Source organism: Centroberyx affinis, unplaced genomic scaffold (assembly GCF_046629955.1).
Source record: "Centroberyx affinis isolate AG114_WGS23_722 - 3 ecotype Tasmania unplaced genomic scaffold, CSIRO-AGI_Caff_v1 ptg001103l_1, whole genome shotgun sequence".
In the NCBI taxonomy this organism is placed as follows: domain Eukaryota; kingdom Metazoa; phylum Chordata; class Actinopteri; order Beryciformes; family Berycidae; genus Centroberyx; species Centroberyx affinis.
In genome coordinates this window covers 256,529-274,602 of record NW_027279646.1, presented here as the reverse complement: position 1 = coordinate 274,602, position 18,074 = coordinate 256,529, and the positions used below count along the sequence as shown (strand labels likewise).

Here is an 18,074-nt window from a genome sequence, read left to right as displayed (position 1 = left end):
TGGATTTAGCAATTTCTTCATCTTTAATTCTTCATATCTTCTCAACTCTCTGTGTCATTGGCCCAGTGTTGTCTCTTCCAGTGTCTTCTACTATTGTTGCTTTTCATATTGCTCACCTGTTAAGAAAATGGTATGTTACTAACTGCATGGTGTAATTAGAGGCTGGAGGTGCTCAACTTAACAGCCAAAGACAGAATAAGGTGCAAAAGGCTAAAAAAAATTGCCAAAACCTACTGAATTAAAACTCATTAATTTTCTGAGACTGCTGCCTGTTTGTCCAGTTTTAACTGCATTGTGTAACAACACTAAGAGTCTAGACAAGGTCAGTGAAAAGGTCATTAAATTGATTATGAGTTGTGTTCAAGTCCAGCGTGCATACGAGTGCTGATCTGAATCACTTCTTCTGTCTTAAATTATATGGATTATTCTACAGCAATGGGATCAGAGTTCGTAGATTTCACACTTGGATTTCCTCTGTTGTGAGCATCTGTTGGTAAACTTAATCCAAACTTATTGGCTGTGAACAAATGTCATTTACATTACATTTACATTACATTTACAGTACATTTACGATCTAAAAATGTATGGAGAATATGACAATTTCAGTACTACATTCAATACATACTGAACCATAAGGTCAGCCCTGTGTCTGTTGGCAGGTTTTTTTGGTTTTTTTTTCCAATGTAGGTTGACTTCACCATCACTCCCAGCACTCCCTTACAGCTAAGGGCAATTTTCATAATACCTCCAGTGTCTTAAATATGGAAGTATAATACTGTGGCATTATAAGTATACAAAGCAACTTTCAAAATAAGTTTCATGAAACTTGAAACAGATCAGTAAGTAGTAGGAGCATTTGGTCTTATTCCATTTTAAGTCTAGTTACCTATCAGGTTTTGTGGAAATGTTGGGAAATGTTAAAAAACTTTTAAGCTTTCTGGATATGGGTGTGCACTGTAGGTGTTCTGTCAGACTGTCAATTACTGATACAGTAGTTACCTACCAGGAGTCCGGACTAGCACGGTCACTGCTGCAACGTCACCTGTACCACAGTATGAACATCACCAAAACATAAAAGTGAGAATTAGAACTGAGAGAGAGCATGGTTTGTAATACAAAACACGCAATGTACAACCTTCTTCTTTGATTTCATTCCAATCTTCCAAACTAGAACTCACCATACAGGGTTTCTCTGGCTCCTGCCTGTGCTTCATTAGCTCCTCCATCTTGAGCTCGTCCTCCAGCTGCTGTTCCAGATCGTTCTCATAGCTCTCCTCCTCTGCAGCGCTAGCGGTCCTATCACAGATACAGGCAGTTCCAAACAAGGGAAAAGATGGAAGCTGTACCAGGAATCGGGAGGTACTCTATCGTGACTGAATAGAGAACTGCCAAATGGGTCATGTCCTAACCATGGCCCAACCTTTTAAACCCTCTAACCTCTCCTAACATTGCATTTGATTCAAATCAGTGTTTCATGAGAATGCAGATGACTTAATGTATCCAGCATTTGGCATACACATACAATAGTATACAGTATATATACGTATATATGGGTTAGAAAGTTAGAAAAAGAGGGAGGTGATAGCTGAGCAAATGAATTGCCAGGAGGAAGCAGCGAGGTGTGCCAAAGCAGTTTCTCAAAATAAGCAGGGACAAGGGATGAACTGGGAAAGTGTAGAGAGGAAGACGCTTGAATAGAAAGAGTTTTGAATATGGGGGGGGGGGGGGTGCCAGAAGTTACTGATGAATGTGTTGTGGACCAAATTCAGTGGGTCATCTGTGATGGGAGGAGCCCACTTTATAACCCCAATCACACACTTACTCTCACACACCTTTTTCCTCTTACATCCAACCTAGCTTTCAACATAGCTGCTCTCCCAAAATAGTACAAGGGATAGTTACATCATATCCCGTGTACTGGTAAATATCACAGCTTTATATCTCTGATAGGTACCTTGGTTTAGTAGTGAAGAAGGGATCTGAAGTGGTTGTGGCCAATAGGTCACTGCGTCCAAAGTCTGAATCCACAATGCTCTCCGTCTCACTTCCACCCTCTGAGGAATACAAAGAGATGGACATTTTATAAACCAATTGTTGTGCAACAAAAATCCAGAAAGCAAAACACAAAGTTTTTCTAATTATTCATTTCACCTGAATTTAGTTCCTTAACCAGTGATGACATTGTGTTGGTGATGGAATCAGCAGCGATGAGTAGGTCATTTCTCAAATTTCTCCTTGGGCCTTTGGAACAGAGAAGAGATGTTTGTTTGTTTTGAATTGCCATTGACAATATATGCCAGTAACTGCATGTGTGCGTCTGTGTTTGACTGTGTTACCTTGAGCGAAGGCCTCCTGTACATCCCCTCCCACGCCCATGAGAGAGTCCTGAGGTGTGTGAGTTGGGGTGGTGCCAGCAGAGTCTGAGTGGATCGGTGTGGGGATCGGCCGGCTGACCGTGTGGCTGGGAGAGGAGCGTGGAGAGCCGGGACCCTGAGTCTGCAACACACACAGGCAAGAAGAGGGAGGACAGTTTTAGTGTCAGTGGGTGTCATTTTCTGTCACTGCGTTGGACAGAAAACTCTCCATGAGCAATGCAACAACTATACATCATTTGTTATGTCAATCCTCAAATAACAGCAGACAAACTACAGACAGAATACTTAGAAAGTCTACAAATAGCCTGTTAAGAAGCTTGTTTCCCCTAATAATACACCACTATTAGGTAAGTAACAAACATTACACTCATGCCAAAACGCACTGTATGTAGGGTCATTAGGCTGCCTTTACTATTATGTCAATATTTTTCAAATATTCAACATGCTATTAAATCAGCAGACTGTTTTCCTCTCTGAGAGCTGAACAAATAACCGCCACAATCCAAACCACACAAACAAAGCAAGTGTTTATTTCAAATACACGTGCAATAAGTTTGGATCCGAGTCTATATGGTTATGTTTTAGAGGGTTTTTTTTGTCCCACGCTTTTCAGACTTACAGCCTGTTTCCGTTCTTCCTCCTGTTGGAAAAAAAAACAACCTCCATTCAAGTTCTTACCAGTGATTCTTTTTTGGGTCATGAAACAACAAACACTACATGTGAGTATAGGGCTGGGCGATATGGTTGAAATCAATATCATGATAATCATAAGGATTTTCTTGATATCAATATATATCACGATATGGTTCATGTATGCAAAATCACGTTAAATAATCAAATGAAGGTTCATCTCATTGAACCGAATGGTAATGTTAGGTGTGATGTCAAACAAAACTGAAATTTTCAAATAATATTTCTACCATACCTCATTTTATTAGTTTTTAAGTAAAATTTGCTCGTCATCATCAATTTAGACAGCAGAAATGTGTGTCACGATATCAAAATATCTTCATATCATCACGATATGATTCCACTGAAAGACGATAAACGATAATAAAAAATCCAATTGGTATTTCCTCCAGGCCATGACAAACATGTGGCTTGCTCATGGAAGTTTAATGGATTAACATTGATCCTTTTAGGCTAATTAGATTGATATCCTCACCACTTAAGCCAGTACAGTAAGCAGTTTATGCTTGCTTTGAACAGCCTCCGTCTTATTGACTGCTGAAGATATTCTCGCCCCTAAAGGTTAGCCTTCTTAGAGAGGGGTAGACACGTTGCCTTGTATGGTGTGATGGAGCGTAATCCCAAACTCAAAAGTCTGCTTACAAGTCATCTGTCTGGACTCTTGACTAACAGCAGGAGACGCCTTAACACAGCTAATCAATAGCCTACGTCACGAGCAATTACAAGAAATTATGCGAGAGAGGGCGATTTACCAGCAACCCACACCCTCTCTGCTTCAACAGAGCCGGACTGTTAAAGACGTACGCCCTCTAATGGACATGTGTGGTCATCTGTTTTTGCTCACATGTCTCTCCATCTGCAATGTGCAGTGTTTGCTTTACATTAGTTGGAGTGACGCCCCACAGCTGGGAGACTGCCCCCACAGATAGAAAAATGCAAATACAATGGAAATGAATCATCTGACCTTATTGCTTACCACCCACTCGCTTGGAAAAAAAACAATAAATACAAATTACAGTACACTTGTCCATGTACTATGATAGAAATATGCAAAGAGCCATTGTTAAACTGCAACACCTACACAAACTGATCCTGGAATGGGCCCAGGAGCAAACTGGGTTCTCAGAACCTAAATTACCCCGAGCTTGTGGTTCCCTACAGAAAACACATAATGTGTGTTTAATTGATGATGAGGGAATCTTAATTGTATTCTGTATTTCACTACTGTTTAAGTTTAAGTTTATTAGTAACCCCATTAGCTGTTACAATTGCAACAGCAACTCTTTGTGGGTCCCACCAAGGAGGTTTGATGCCACATAAAACAAATACAAACAAATAAAAATGGAGACAAAACAAATAAATGCAGTCAAATAGTTGAAAAGCATGTGTCCCATACCTTGAGAAGCATCATAAGTTGCTCCAGCTGCACCATGAGTTCCCTGCGACTCTCCTGCAGAGTAGACATTCTTTGTTCAAGCTCATCTTTGCGTTGCCTGTCAGAAGGAACAAGTTGTACAGCATGATGATACACACCATAATGTCATGTCAATGGCAAAGGAAAGAGAAAAAAGAGAAAAAAAATTATCCTGAGCATCTGTAGTCTCTAGTCTCTCTACATATGTTGTTAATTTAGCTTGGGAAAAAGGCGGGCAGTTCAACTTCTGTAGGTTCGGTTGCAGCCTAAGCAAAAATGTCTGTCGTAAACTCATTGTGTCATGCAGGATCAAGCGAGGTGGAGTTACCTGAGAAGTCGTAGCTCAGCCAGCAGCGTGGGGTTCTGCTGGCCCTTGTCAGGTGGAGGCTGGGAGGCTTGCTCATGCTGCAGGCGCAGCCGCTGGATCTCCTGCAGGATTTCTCTGTGACAGGCACCAGCACACATTATGCACAAGTGCACACATCAGTTTCATTTATTCTGCAGCAGTCACACAAACAGGGCTACTACACTCTGCGGCTGCAGGTTGAACACGGGAGTAAAGACATAAATTATTAACTCATATGTCCTGTATATCTTAAGATAGGATTTACTCGAAAACACTATCTATTTCGAAAATTACCAGATATTTATTGGCCAGTATTTCAGATTTACAGGTGGTTATCTCCTCTAAAATGTTAGTATTTAGTAAGAAAATGTCATAACTTGGCTAATAATGTCAATAGCACTCTAATAAATGTGACTTTCAGGCCAGCGTTTATTTTGTAAGAGCAGGAGTCGCATTTTTCCAAAGGTGGATATCTTATTTTGGAATTTAAAGAGGTTGGGGAGTGACAAACACAAGTGAACAGCACCACCGAGGCACTCATCCCTGACCTGTTTTTGTTCTCGAGCTCGGCGATGAGCTGCCTCTGCTGCTTGTTGGCGTCCAGAGAGCAGCAGAGGTCCGTGGGGACCCTCTGCTGCTGAGCCTGTCGGTGAAACCAAGCAGGAGACATGACGTCAACTAGAGGCACCTCTGGCTGATGTCACCCACTACCTTATCTCATATCTCACAAGAGGAACATCAGAGTCAAGTCACCTGCCATCCATCAAGATCTGATCAGAACATAAACCGGCATGCAGGCCTGGTCAGAAATGATCACTACCTGTAAATCCCTTCTTAACCACAGCAATAAAAAGGACTGGAACCCCTAAGCTACAGCAGTGGTGCATGTTAAACCCTTTTCTGATCTAGACAGATTTTTGGCAGTGGACGCCAATGAAAGATGCCACGATATTGTGTGCAATAAATGTCATATATCTCACCGCAGCGTCAGCAGCCAGTCTAGCAGCATAGCGGGCAATGAGACTGTGCTCTTCATCTTGATGGTTACTGCTCTCCAGCAAACTGATGAAGAGGAAAATGGAGACAGAGTCACAACACGACACTGTTATACTCACCTGAGAGAACTAAACCAGCCAGCCAGTCAGACACAAACTGTGCAGGAAAAGTACAGAGATCCAAGAAAGTTTATTTTGTTCAACTCAGGTTAGTTAAGTGTCATAAGTTTTACTTTGACAGCAGAGTCCCCTGTGACCGTGCTTAGCTATTATGAATATTATGAAAGGCACAAAAGCAGGAATGGAGTTGGGTTATTTATAGAAAAGTTGTGATGAAGTTATCATGTATTCGCTTTTTAAAACTATTTGAAAGCCAGAAGAGCTTTAAACTGATGTAGCAAAAAAAAATATGGTTATGTTTTTGCGCAGGAACACACATAGACACACTCAGACAGAATCACACCCGGGAAGGTGGGGGGATTTCCAGAGCTGCAAATATAATATAGATAGGCAACATAATACGGATGCCAACCACTATTAAAAAACAAGAGGATATACCCCCCCCCCCTTTCGCAAACACACACACAAACATACACACACACACACACACACACAGAAACTACAGGGGATACCAGCCCGGCTCTCATTTTTATGGGACTTTTGGTTAGGAAGATAAGCATCGACATAGCACTATGCTTCAAAGGAGAGAGAATATGATTGAACCTTTAAAAAAAAGTTCTTCCATATTCCAACAATTAAATAAGCAAACAAAAGAAAATAGTCAGCTTACATGTCAGAGTTTGCTTTTAAATAATTACATTGAAACTTATTTGAGAAAATACCTCATAGCAAATTCACTAAGGAAATAGCAGCTACATAAAAAGTATTTGGTAGCACCTAACCAAGCAATGATGCAAAGACAACCGTCTAAACTGCCATAAGCATTTGGAGTTACAATCCTAATGTGACAAATACGAGAGCCATTTGACCCTTTTTCCATTCGAAATTTCTCTCAGTAGCAACTAAAGTGCACGAGCAAGACAGTGATGACCTCACTATTAGAGGCAATTGAATGTGGTAACAGATGCTGTAAACCCACAAGTCTTGAAGACTTCCACCTTGGCCAGACTCAAATATGAGGAATTTAGTTTCACCTTGGGATCCAATCTAATGAAAACATACTGTACTCAAACTGTACTCTTGTTAAAGATACAGATCTGATTTCCATTTCAGATACCAATCGTTAAGAAACACTGTTGTATTATTGCTAGTGGATAATTTGAATTCAAAGTGGATAGTCTACACATCCAACTATCTGACAGCATGCAGCATTAGGACTGTAATGCTTTAAGGATAAGGTTAGGGGGAGGATTGCTAAGCGGCAGGCCAGCAGAGCACATAGTTTCCACCGGTGTTGGCAAACACAGGACACCAACTAACCATATTTTGGGGTTGTTTTGTAGCAGATTCACATAGAGGCCAATCAGAACATGTTCGTCAGCAAGTCTATCAGCAACCACGAGGTTGTAGTTTAACCTGGAACAGTGCAGGGTTTCACACAAATAAAACATTACATAACACAGGTGACAACATTAAGAGAGAGAGAGAAAGAGAGAGAGAGAGAGAGACAGGATGAGAGAGACAAGAAGAAGGGAGAAGGGGAGAGAGAGAGAGAGAGAGAGAGAGAGAAAGAGAGAGAGAGAGAGAGTAATAGAACAAAACAGGTTTGAGAAGAAAGACTGAAAAGCAGCCATTCATGGGTCACTAGAGAGAAACAAGGCCATATTATGTTTGGGACAGACGAGGATCTACACCACTGCTGACTAGGAGTGTGATAAAGAGCATGCCCAATAATAAAGGCTCAACAAGGTACATGCATCAGATCTACAAGCATCAATCCCTCAGTACTCTACTATTAAAGCTATTGAAATTAGTTTGTTTTTTTTAGCCATAAAGTCAAACAATCTACTTCAAGATACATCAAGCATGCACAATATGCCCTCATGTACGTCATGGCTATAATATAATCTATATTTAAGGAGGCTTTGCAGTTGCATCACAAATCTCCTAGCAACCACGCGGCTGATGCCATCATGGAGGTCTATTGGAGAATTAGCTGTGCACAAATAATGTCTAATTATATAACAACCGAGGTAGAATAAGAGAGATATCCAGAAAAGATAGTCGTAGTGTGGGTGTAGGTCCGGAACATTATAAGTAAAAGTGAATAGGTAGATTTGCTTCCAAATTTAGGTTAAACTGTCTTGTCTTTAGTCCTAGCTGCTTAGCCTTAGCTCTAAAGCACTACAGGTTGTTAGCCTAAACAAACAGTTGGCATTTAGGTTTGATAGCTAACTAACCAGTAAGCTAATGTCAATGTTTATATCCCACTATTATGTACTGACCTCACAACGTTAGCTACTATCAGAACAGCAAGACAGTGATGCCTGTCTGTCCAGATGCTCTGGTGGGCTAGCTAACTGACAAGCTGGCGTTATTTAAACACACAATAGATCTGACATGTTGTGAAATGATCACTTCTCAGTCAGAAACTGAACTGAACTTATGATGAAAAAATAAACTGCATATCTCATACTGTTGAGACAATTGAGTTGTAAGCTTAGAAATGCAATGACCTATTCTCAGCCATTGTTGCCCAAGAGCTGAGCACCTCCAATATGGCCTCCAGAGGGCATTATGTCACCTGAAAGCCCTTATGGTTCCTAAGCCTGTGCAAACATGAACCACGATGTCAGATGCTCTGACATGCACAAGAAAAACGTATAAAACGCCAGTCAATCATCACATCATCCGTATGTTTTTCTATACTTCCAATCTTATGAAAGGGGTTAGTGTTCCTTAAAGAAACATTTTTTCCTTTCATTAAAATCAAGTGCAGGTGCAGCTTCTGTAAAAGGAGGAGCTTCAACTCTGCATCAACATTGTGTACCTTTAGCTTGGAAAATACAACATAAATAGCAACATAAAAGAAAATTGAATCCCATTTAATCCAAACAGGTATACCTGCCCATCCTTACGCAATTTAAATAGTGAACCTGACGATTTAATTTATCCTATTCAACAGCTACAACTTAAACATACAGGAGATTGAGGGTAACATTCGAAGCGGCTAATATTAGAAACTGGCAGTTAGTGTTCCTTATGTCTATGCCAATGAACGGACTGTAATAGACACTCCAAACTAATGGTCAGTGATCTTTATGATGCATGCTTCATCTAGCGTCTTTGAAATAGCCCCTCGAGTGCAACAATGTAAACCCCTCTATAAGAAACCAGGTAAGTCAATAGTTTCCTTGGGGCAATAAGCACTCCAGTGTATGCTCTATGTGATGATTATCTATCTATATTAGTTCACGCATGCATTTGAGCTACAAAGCCATTCCTATAGGCACACCTGTTTCACTTACCCTCTGCCTTTCAACAGATCTGGAGCAGCCCTAGTCAAGGGCTTTCTTTGCTCAACATCATTATTCTTTCTGAATGGCAAGCTGTTTACACTCGGTAAAAGAAACCACAAAAATAAAAAACAAAAAACCCCAAAACAAAACAGACAATGATCCACACATATCCGCACACACACAAGTACATGTGTGAACACAGACACACACGCAGGAGGCACGCACACACACACACACACATTTTAATGAAGATAACTTGGCAAGAACATAAAGACAGCTTGGTGCACAGAGTCTACAGGACATGGGGCCTTAAGGGGACATGGCAAAATGAAAAGATGCTTATAAATGTCTTGTAAAATCTAGGACATCCATTGTTGCAGTTGCTGAACTCACTTTTTGGTGGAGTAAGGGTTCCCTGATGTAGGCATGGAGTGGGAGAGTGCGTATTCATTGGTGATGTTCACTGGTCTAGGTGGCCTGGACAGGACACAAACATTGTTATTTTCTAAAGCCAACTTGTCTTTTATATTGGAGAGAAAGAAAATCCCAATGGATTGTCTTGTTTCTTTCTGTCTTTCTTGTGGATTACCTCCTTCCTCATCAAAACCTGTATTACCTCCGAATTACCTTTTTGTTAGATGGCCAAAATGTATCAGAATGTAGCACAACAGAGCAATAAACTGATCAATCAGCAACAGCAGTAAGTCTTTACATAGGAACTAACAGTGGTTACTGTCAGTAAACTAGGAAGGATGGGGCTTGATTAGAAACAATGATTAGCACAGAAGATTCCAATCTAAGAAATGTGCAGGCAGTCCGTGTGGGTGATGTGTTAAATAATCAAAGCGCACTCACCACGTGTCTCTATTTTGCAGCAAAAAAAGAACAAAAGCATTTGTTACAATCACCCTTACACTACAAAGGCCACACTGAATCTAGCAGTTTCAGTCATTTTTTCTAAAAAAAAAAAGGAGTTTTCAATAACATTAACATCAAAACAAGCTGACATCCAGTCCTATAAAATTGACTAGACAGATCTGACTCATCTTGGCTGTTTAGGAGTTATAAAATACTGTGACTCCATATGAGAAGAATGTCGTCAATCAATTTGAAGTTTAAAAAATGTGTTCGAATGGAATAAGCATAGATAAAGCCAACAGTGGGGTGATGTTGGCACCAGAGGTGGCTTTGTGTGCCAATACCCTGATTGGGCGTTTAATAGAAAGCACCAGAGTGCTGCAAATTATCTTATTCTGTAAGCGTTTATTTGGTTATTCATATCACAAAATAAAGGAAAAAGCAGCAGTAGCATTGAAGATTATGGTCATTCCTAAGGCTACAATTAAGCATTATTGATCAGGTGCCCCCCAGAAGACTGATTGGAATCACTTCAGACTTGGAGGCAGCTACAAGACAATTACAAAACATGGGATGAGATCAAATTCATTAGGATTCAACGTTTGAAATGGCAATTGGAGGCTCTGCAAATGTGATGAGAGAAGACACTGACTGCAGGACTGCAGAACTGGATTCTTATGTTTCAGTATTAAAAAAAAGAAGATGAACTTACACAATATGGGCTAGGTTGAGAGGTTTCTCTGGCATTTCGGGAAACATGGGGTGAAGAGGTTCTCTACTGGATGCACAGCTCAGTGACTTACTGAGTGCATGGGATAACTTCTTAGCAGGGGATTTCTGGGAGAAACACAGAAGCTATAGGTGTGATTTCAGAGGGCATGAGGACACTGATAATTCAAAACACATCGAATCATTTCCCTGTTGCTAAACCGATGCTGTCACAGGCTGCGCTACAACATATCACGCGTTTAACATCCCTGCGTTGTGGTGAAGCGGAGCGAAAATAGCCGCAATGACTGGCCCAGCGCAGACACACACCCCTAGCCCGCCCCTCCCCTCTCCTTCTCTCACCCATGACGTATACTCCTTCATTTGGTGCTGGTTACTATGGGAACCGCTGGCATGCCCCCTCCAGAAGCAGTCCTGACAGAGCTGGTAATTATGACATTGCTGGCAGCGGTAGCGGAAGCCCATCATACTCTCAGTATGGCAGTAGGAGCACTCGACCGGGTGAAAGACTGCAGGGAGGAGAGGAGGGGGTCAAACACACACACGGGTATACAGATACACACACACACACACACACACACACACACACACACAGATGATTGTAAACCCAAACAGAGATTTTGCATATTGCAATTTGACTTCAGGATTCATTCTCATTCATTAAAGAGCAGTTGTGCTGGGATATTGTGACAGTCTCGATGACAGCATTTCTTTCGATGTACAGAAGACGCATAAAGCAAGATGCACACTCATCATCAGTGTGTGTGACAGTGTCTGATTTTGCTCACATGGAGGTGGCTAGTGATGACGAGCGTATCACAAACACATACACACCTTCCATGAAGATGACCAGTAGGGACCTTTCTCGCTATGTATGTGTGCGTATATGCTTGCATATGCACTTGAGTGAGTGGCTGCGTAGTGACTCATAATGATGATGCAAGGCTGAAATTCACATCCTCCCAGCCCAGTAGCTTCCTCATGTATAAATATACTGCGGTGGCCTACCATTCTCCACATTGGCAAGCCGGTGCATGAGTGGTAACCACACCAGACACTGAGGGGGCGGGTCTGACATCAACGTATCCAGGAATGTGTTGAGGGAGACCTTTTTCTGTTGACATGCAGTACAGAGTACATTAAACAAACAGGACAAAAAAATGACTAAGAGAGATATTTAACAGTCAAGAATCACCCACAACTTCAACGCCAAAACAATCACACATTCAATTTGGCGACATAAACATGTTCAGTATGGCTAATGGAGTCTCACCTGCTGTGCAAAGCAGGTTCTCGCAGCTTGTTCAGTGTAACCAAAAGAAGGTCCCTCAAAAACAGCCATAGGTAATTTGAGAACTTCCCTCAGAAATTGGTCAAACTGCGAGTACACCATTATTCCAGCAGAATCTGATATCTGTGAAAAAATATCTTGGTACAACGCAGGGAGGCATTACAAATTAATCAAACTAATTGTCAGTTGTCACCACAGTCGACTAATTACAGCATTACACAATACAATCATCCCACTTATTTGTGAAAACAAATCCAAGTAAAGTAGTTATTCAAATCAATTATTACAATACACTAGCAACACGGCCCTCCTTTTTTCCTTCACGAGCCACTGCTGCTGCTCCCACAGATTTTGTAGATTATGTAATAAAACCTTTCCTTCAGATAATGAATAATGACTTCTCCCAGCCATGAAGAGCCAGGACAGGGCTATTTTTCTAGGAACAATAGCCTAAGCAGACAGAGATCTCAAAAAATGCCGACTCTAATGAGTTTGTATCAGAAATTCCAATGCAGAACATTTAGACTAGGAACTGTAGGAACTCTACAAAGGCAATTAACTGATTCATTACAGGTAAAATTGGGTAATTTGAGTGATTTTGGTTCCATTTTTTCACAATTAAAGTAAAATAATGATTTGTGGCGTTGCTTACATCTTAATTTATCCAAAATTTTCCCTCCACAGATGGTTGCTAGGGCGATCTTCACAACAAAGACAGATATCTTTCCATGGCCTTCCCTAAAAAGGGCAAATAAATGTAGTGTTATGGTGATACATTTTTTTTAAGAGTAGCTGTCAGCCCCTATCTGTGGGGTTGCAAAAATAATATGAACTCAACTATTTTTTTCCAACAGGCATGCATGGTTCAACCTTGAAAGGCATAGTTCAATTTCAGTGATCATCATTTTCAAGGACGTTTAGCTTGGCTTTTACATTCACTAAAGACATGCACTCTGCACAAGCGTGTTGTGACGTTATTAAAGCAAACAGTTTGTGTTTTCACTCTTGACAGACACTGCAGAGTCACTTCTCACACTTCAACACCTCACGTCAAAACCTCAGAGATGAAAGTACACAGCTAGTCGCCAGCTGTCACGTGACGTGTTACTCACGGGTCATAGGCTGCCAGCAGGAAGTTGAGCAGCAGGCTGATGGACTGCTCCACGTTGATCTGGTGGGTGGTGGGCATACGCTTGTTCAGCTGGTAAAAGATGGTAGACAGTATCGCTTCCAGGCGAGCCACAGTGAACTCAGTGTTGAGGTCCATGGTGTTGAGGCCGTTCTCTCGGAAAGCCTCGATGACATTCCAAATGTCAACCAAATGCACTGGGAAGCAAACAGGAAAACAGTATATAAACATGTTGATGGGGAAGATTTTGTGCACCGCAATGTACAAAAAAAGACAAGTGCATCATACTCACAATTGCATTTCTTCTGCACAAATCTGAGTTTGCAAGCTGTTCTGTATGTCGATAGTCTTATGGAATCCAGCTCTTGAGCCCCTGTGGAATAATTATTAATTATTAAATAACACTTGAAATGGCAACACTAGTTGATAGACAGTGTGGAACCATGGAGGGAAAGCGTGCCTTCACACAGTGTTCACATAGTGAGAGAGCATGAGGTCATACTGGAAGCCGGTCTGCTCAAGTCAGTATTTCAAATGAATCTGGATGACACTGGTGGGGACACTTGATCTTCATGATATTCACTTTACATGAAAGTTACAGAAAAGGATTTGCCACTTTTATGGGCAATGAGCAAAACAGTCCGGCATAGATCACGCTGAAATGTGGTCCTCTCAGACCGGGCCCTGAACACTTACTCATCTCGACAAACAGTTGCCTTCTATCTGCCATGGTGTCACCACTCCGCCCGCAGTCTTCAATCATTCTGATCAGGAGGAGAGAAAGTAACGTCAGACTCTATAAACCCCTGCTTTTATCAGTAACAGTTTCAATTAAAGCACTGTAAAGCATCACTGAATATGCTCTGCCTAATGTTTTCAGCTATATTCTGTCCAAATTAACTACTATATTGAGGCACCAGAAAGCATTTGATGCAACTAATAATGTGTATAAGTGCTACAGCTCTATAACACCAACCACTTGGTTAACAATAGTAGAGCCATCATGATGTCCATTTGACATGATGCAACTCAATTCAGTCAGTCAATTCTCTTTACGGTGATACATCAGTACTATTTACTATTACTATTATACTATTTTACAACTATAATCAATTTGCTGACTTGACGACCTAAATTAGTGTTATTTTTGCAGTGACAAGTCATTACACACTAACCTCACATATTCACAGTGTACAGCCTTATTACTGAATGTTTGTTTTTTTTATTTGGCCGTACATTCGCAAATCGAATTCAAGAATCCACAAAGCCTATCAGAAATGTGAAGGGGGCAGAGAAAAACTTGAGTAAGACAAGGACAAGTCTTTCAAAGGGGCAGAGTAGCAGAGAGAATGCTCACACCATGCCTCACTGCACACTGTCCAAGGCAATCTAATACACCTAGTCATGTGGTTTGTTGCCATAGCAGCAAAGAACCCAGCCGCTCTGTTCGTGAAAACATAGTGCTAGTCACCACCGCCCCCCCCCCCACCCTGCCAACCCACCCACCCCCTCCCTCCCATCCCACCTCCCGTAACCGAGAACCAAAGTTTTGAAGAGAAAAAGTTTTTCGCCTAGTAAATATCTTTGACTTTTAAGAGGTAATGCTTGGTAGGATTATAGTTGGGAGCGCAGTGCCACTTCTTGGGCTAGTGGCACGAAAGCATTTTTCCTGCAAGACAATCATTCAGGCATGCTATTTCAAATTACTTCGACAGTAATTGGTAGACCCAAATATTATGCTGTAGAGACCCTTGGTTTGGAAATTAGAATGCAGCTAGTGTTAAACAGCAGACAGTAAAACCCCCCAAAAAAACAGTATGTTCTCTCTCTGATTCCCTGCACTATATATGGTCAACTATAGGATAATCTATGATATCCAGTTTTAAGTGGGAAAATATGAAGCTAATAAGTGAATTTGGAATTAGGTGAATCAAATGCTATATTTCAGCAGACCATCTCATAGTATAGGGGTAAGTGATACAACAAAAAAAATGGTAATAAACTAATAATTAATGGCATCTTATCCTGACAGGACAGGAGAGAAAATGCAGACAGGAATAAAAATCATCTGCAGATGTATCTTCTTTTGTTTGTCTTTTCAATTTGTGATGAACAGATATGCAGCCATAAAGCCATAGTGTAAATAATGGCCCTCTAAAAAACTTGAGCAAAGACTGCTTGTTTCATCAGTTCTCATGCAATGATAAATGCAATTGCAACAATAAATTGCAGTTACAAATGTATACACAACAACATCAGCCTATTGCCAGCAGCGAGTAGTCCAATGTGGTTTTGAAAGTAATGGATATGCAAGCCCATTCATCATTTTTTTTAGAGTGAGTAAATGTAGAAGTGTACACATATACACTGTTTTGTAGATTAAGGTTGATATCCTTTCCATATCACAAGCAAACACATCCTGAGTGCCAGCTGTGTGACCTTCTGTGGTCTGATTTTAGTCTCAGAAATAACTGAGATTGGTACAAACTATTGTAACCAGTCCAGTGTAGATATACAACCAGCATAGCCAATACAAACTGCAAGAAAGAGAGAACAAGATGATCAACATACCCTTCATAAAGCACCATAGCTGTATTCCTTTTCCTTGCCTGAGTTGCTATTACAAAGCCATGTCCTTATGAAAACAATTGTACGCAGTATGAAAAATCCTAAAAACACTACAACAAAAGCAGTCCAAATGGATGGGGCCGGCTGAAGATATCTGAAATTAGAAACTGTCAGCTAGGATACAGCCTGTGCTGTCTCTATCTTTAACTACAAATGAGAAGGCTCCACATTCTTGCACAGCTTTACTGGCTCTCCAGTTGCAGACCCCAAACCTCGCACTTGGCATCAGCCCAGCAAACATTACTCTTTCTCTGTGCCACTGTCACGCTGGCAGCATTAGAAAATAACTGCCCTTAAAAGAGCAAATCATTGTATACCATAAACATTGCAGAGGACTTGTCGTGCTCAGCACTGCCAAAACCAAACCAGGAGTCTCACAGTAATGACTCACTCTATCATTTAATGCTGCAAAGACCTCTGTTGCCCAGATATTAAACTGCATTTCAGGCAAGCAGAAAAAAATTACCTTATTAGTCAGTTATTTATAATATGTGTCTATTTTTGTAGCAGCTGGAGAAAACACAGCGGACAGTGCTGCTAGTTTATATCCTCCTTGAAGTGCTTGGAACAGATTGTCATGCAACATTTCTGAATGTGAGCAGTTGCTTGAGTTACAGTGTGATGTGTGTTTGGCTGGGGCTGTACAGTACATCGCAGCTGTTACCCCCACTGATTGGCCAGTGTTATTTTTACATCATGAGAGTATAAACCATGCTGGCATCTGATCTCCATCCCCTGACAGGCAGAGAAAACTGTGCCACTGACTTAAAGTTTGTCTCTTTACAAAGCAAAGCCAGAAAAAAATGTGTGTTTTAGTGTTATAGTAAATCCTAGGTGGAAGTGAAATAGCAGAGTTTTCTCTTCCTGCCTGGTACCAGCCAGTGATGTCTGCTAGAGGGCCCTCTGCTTTCTGTCGCCTGCTGATGATTACCATGGTTTCAGCTCCAAAAAGGCAAAAACTTTGGAGCCCTGATGTTTAAGGAGAGTTCAGTTACATGTCTGTGGCTGCTGCTGGTGCTCTAATGATATTTTATGGCATTGTTGTGGAGTTCTTTGTGCAAATTTAAAGGGATCAAAATCTCTGCAGCACCAAAAGACAAGTATTCGAATAAAGGGAATTATGTGTGACGTAACGGCCAAAATGGAATTGACACTTGGAATTAACAATATCACATCGCTTTATAGGTATGGTATTGGTACATTTGGATAGAGTCATGCTGCCCACGGGACATACAGAATAACACACGACCCCAGTGAGAGGCTAGTGCGAAATTGGTGAAATTCCTCCACCACCGTCGTTTTCCAAATGTATTTACTTGCCAAAGGTAAAAGGGCAGCGAGGAAAGGCAACAGGCAGCTCAGACAGCGGTACATGCTCAGCTAGCATCACCTGTCAGCACAGACACCTCAGTGCACGAGCGACAAATGCCTCAGTGTTACAGAAATACACACAGCCCTGTTTCTTCCCTGTTATCCCCCTGAATCCCCTCTTATTTTCTTATCGCCGAAACTTGCCGGGTAACTCATTTCAACCAGAGTGATAAAGTAGGTTAAGGTCGCTCCACTATTTAAGGCTACCAGCGTTCAGCTGCAGCGCACTTGCACAAGACTTACCAGAATTTCGAAGCATGTCATGCAACATCACTGTTTACATCCAGGAATCCAACAGTCAGCCGTATCCTTCAGCGCGATCACGATGTCTTTGGTCTATTGTGCATCACTGCACGAAGCGGCCATTCTTACCGCTTTCCGCCTCTTGCAATGGTTGTGTTATGGAAATTTTCGAGTAGCGCACTGGAGCAGACCAGCGTTTGCCTCCAGTATGTGGCCTTCACGATGACGTAATGCGGAATCTCTTCACTTGCGTCAGTGTGTTTGGGCTACAAAATGTTAAACTTGGGAAAGGGAGAAACGCCAGAGTAACTTGAGAAAACAACAGTAAATCGTAGCCATTATTACCCTCACACGCCGCTTTATTGTGTTTCCAAATACCTCTGTCAGTCTGCATCAGAAGAGAATGGTGAATTGCCTCACATCATCAAGCATTAGGCTGCTATAGGCTTTTTAACAACACATCAAAAGGAAAATCCACCCTATAAAATATCTTAGATTATTATTAATATTCTTTTGGACAGTCCAGTTTTGAACATCTGTCCCGAAGCTACAATTCAGCTACCAAATCCTCAAGTGACATTTTCTG

At 41.2% G+C, this 18,074-nt stretch overlaps 1 protein-coding gene across 1 annotated transcript; it reads right to left on the bottom strand.

The window, feature by feature from the left end:
• On the bottom strand, positions 1 to 17,623 carry dtna (dystrobrevin, alpha). The gene is made up of 24 exons (XM_071523651.1): positions 17,489 to 17,623; positions 13,943 to 14,010; positions 13,539 to 13,619; positions 13,230 to 13,443; positions 12,770 to 12,855; positions 12,100 to 12,254; positions 11,835 to 11,940; positions 11,169 to 11,335; positions 10,810 to 10,934; positions 10,095 to 10,103; positions 9,633 to 9,716; positions 9,249 to 9,329; positions 7,261 to 7,356; positions 5,806 to 5,887; positions 5,374 to 5,468; positions 4,808 to 4,921; positions 4,462 to 4,558; positions 2,995 to 3,015; positions 2,337 to 2,496; positions 2,152 to 2,241; positions 1,955 to 2,054; positions 1,179 to 1,296; positions 1,004 to 1,042; positions 1 to 116 (listed from the first exon to the last, which is right to left on the bottom strand). The coding sequence occupies exons 2-23, from the start codon at positions 14,007 to 14,009 to the stop codon at positions 1,025 to 1,027; spliced, it is 2,166 nt and encodes a 721-aa protein (XP_071379752.1). The 5' UTR covers position 14,010; positions 17,489 to 17,623; the 3' UTR covers positions 1 to 116; positions 1,004 to 1,024.
• Positions 17,624 to 18,074: the final 451 nt, after the last annotated feature.